At 33.9% G+C, this 2,693-nt stretch overlaps 1 protein-coding gene across 1 annotated transcript in view; it reads left to right on the top strand.

Annotated features, from left to right (window-relative positions):
* The window catches only part of LOC147907007 (uncharacterized), a gene marked incomplete at both ends in the record, with an annotated part of 4,251 nt that extends 4,150 nt beyond the window's left edge, over window positions 1–101 (top strand). Inside the window, one exon of the mRNA XM_087414750.1 lies at window positions 24–101. Coding sequence (XP_087270876.1) covers window positions 24–101 — 78 coding nt within the window. The remainder of the gene's footprint in view (window positions 1–23) is intronic.
* Between the last annotated feature and the right edge of the window lie 2,592 nt (window positions 102–2,693).

The following is a 2,693-nucleotide window of genomic DNA, read 5'->3' as shown; positions in this document are numbered from 1 at the left end:
CAAAAAAAAAACCCCCAAAAAAAAAACCCCAACCCCCCAAACCAAAACCCAAAAAAAAACCCCCAAAAAAAAACCCCCCCAAAAAAACAAAAACACCCCCCCAAAACCCCCAAAAAAAAAAAACCAAAAAAAAAAAAACCCCCCAAAAAAAAACCCAAAAACCCAAAAAAACAACCCAAAAAAAAAACCCCCAAAAACCCCCCCCAAACCCCCAAAACCCCCCAAACCCCAAAAACCCCCCCCAACAAAAAAAACCCAAAAAACCCAAAAACCCAAAAAAAACCCCAAAAAAACCAAAAAAACCAACCCAAACCAAAACCCCCCCCACCCCACAAAACAAAAAAAAAAAAACAAAAAAAACAAAAAACACACCAAAAAACCCAAACACCCCACCCCACCACAAAAAACCCAAACAAAATCCAAAAAAAAACCCAACACAAAAAACAAACACCAAAACCCCCCCCCCCCCCAACCACCATCAAAACACCACCCAACACCAACTCCAAAACACAAAAACCCCAACCAACCCAAACCCCCAAACCCCCCACAACCCAACAAAACAAACACCACCAACCCAAACCAACCCAACACACACCCAACCAACCTCCCACACACACCCCCCATCAACCCCCCCACAACCCCCCATCCCCCACCCCACCACCACCCCCCACACCCACAACCCCACAACACACACCAAACAAAAAACACCACAACATCAAACCCCCAACAACCCCCAACCCCCCAAACCCAACCAAAAACCCCCCAAACCAAAAAAAAAAACACAACCAACCCACAAACCAAAAACCAACAACCACACCCCCCCCCAACCACACCCCCACAAACCCAAACTCAAAAACACAACACCCACCACAACAACAAACAACAACACAAACCAAAAACAAACAACAACAAAACCACAAAAACTCAAAACAACAAAAAAAACAAACAAACACCAAAACAACACACAACAAACAACCAAACACAACAACACAAAAACAACACCCACCACCAAACACACAACACACAAAACATCCACTCAAAAAACCACAAACACAACAATCAAACCACACCAACCAAACACAAAAAAAACACCACCACAAACCAAAACAACACACTCACACCAACAACACAAAACCCACAATCACAAAACACACAACAAAACAACCAAACACACACAACACAAACACAAAAAACAACAATCAAAACAACATCACAACCAAAAAATCAAACACACAACACAACAACAAACAACAACAACACAACCAACCAAACACACACAACCACCACAACACAACACCAACACAAACAACACAAATCACTCAAAAAATAACAACAAACACAAAAACAAAACAACAATCCTCAACAAACAACACACACCAACAACAACACAACAACAACACACAACAAAAACAATCAACACACAACACAACAAATCCAAAACAACAAAATCAAACAAAACACAAAACACCATCACAACACATCACACCAAACACACAAATCACAAACAACAAACACACACATCAACACCAAACACAAACAACAACAAACCAACAATCAAAATCAAACATCCACAAACAAAACAAAACAACAAACACACAAAACACATCACCACAAAACCAAAAACCATCAACACCACCACAAAATCAAAACAAACCACAAACACAAACAACCAAAAAACACAAACAAAACAAAACACATCCATAAAAAATCACACAACAAAAACAAAAAAACAACAAACAAATCAAAACCAACAAAAACAAAAAACACAAAACAAAACAACAAAAAAAACACAAAACAAAAACCAACAAAAAACAAAACAAAAAACAACAAAAAACACACAACAAAAAAAAACAACAAACAACAAAAAACAAACAAAACAAAATAACAAAAACAAACACAAAAAACAAATAACAAAACAAACAACAAAACAAAACATAAAAACAACAAAACAAACAACACAAAAAACAATCACAAACACAAATACACAAAAAACAAAAACAACACAAAACAAACAAACAACACAAACAAAAAAAAACAAACAAACAAAAACAACAAAAATCAACAAATAAACAACATCACCAACACACAAATCAAAACAACAATCAAAACAACACAAACAACACCAAACAAAACACCACAAAAAAAAAAAAACACATTCAACAAAACCAAAAAAAAACAAAACACCAAAAATCAAAAAAAAATCAAACACAAAAACCAAATACAAAAAAACAAAACAAAAAAAACAACAAAAAAACAAACAACAACAAAACAACAAAACAAAATAACAACAAACAATCAAAAAACAAACAAACAATAAAACAAAACCAAACAACAACAAAACACAAAACAAAACAAACAACAAACAAAAACAAACAAAACAAAAAACAAAAAAACAAAAAACAAAACACAAACAAAAACAAACAAACAAACAAAAAAACAAAAAAACACAAAACAAAAAAACAAAAAAACAAACAAACAACACAAAACAACAAAAAACAACAAAAAAAAAACACAAACACAAACAAACAAAATCAAAAATCAAAAACAAAAAAAAACACACACAAAAAACACAAAAAACATCAAAACACAACAAACAAAAAAAAACAACAACACAAAAAAAAAACACACAATCAAAACACAACAAAAACACAAAACACAACCAACACAAATCACACAAAACAACACAACAAAAA

The sequence above is a fragment of the Acromyrmex echinatior genome, chromosome 16 (genome assembly GCF_024713525.1).
Source record: "Acromyrmex echinatior isolate Ae372 chromosome 16, ASM2471352v2, whole genome shotgun sequence".
In the NCBI taxonomy this organism is placed as follows: Eukaryota; Metazoa; Arthropoda; class Insecta; order Hymenoptera; family Formicidae; genus Acromyrmex; species Acromyrmex echinatior.
The sequence above is the reverse complement of the archived record's forward strand: the minus strand, read 5'-3'. Positions and strand labels throughout refer to the sequence as shown.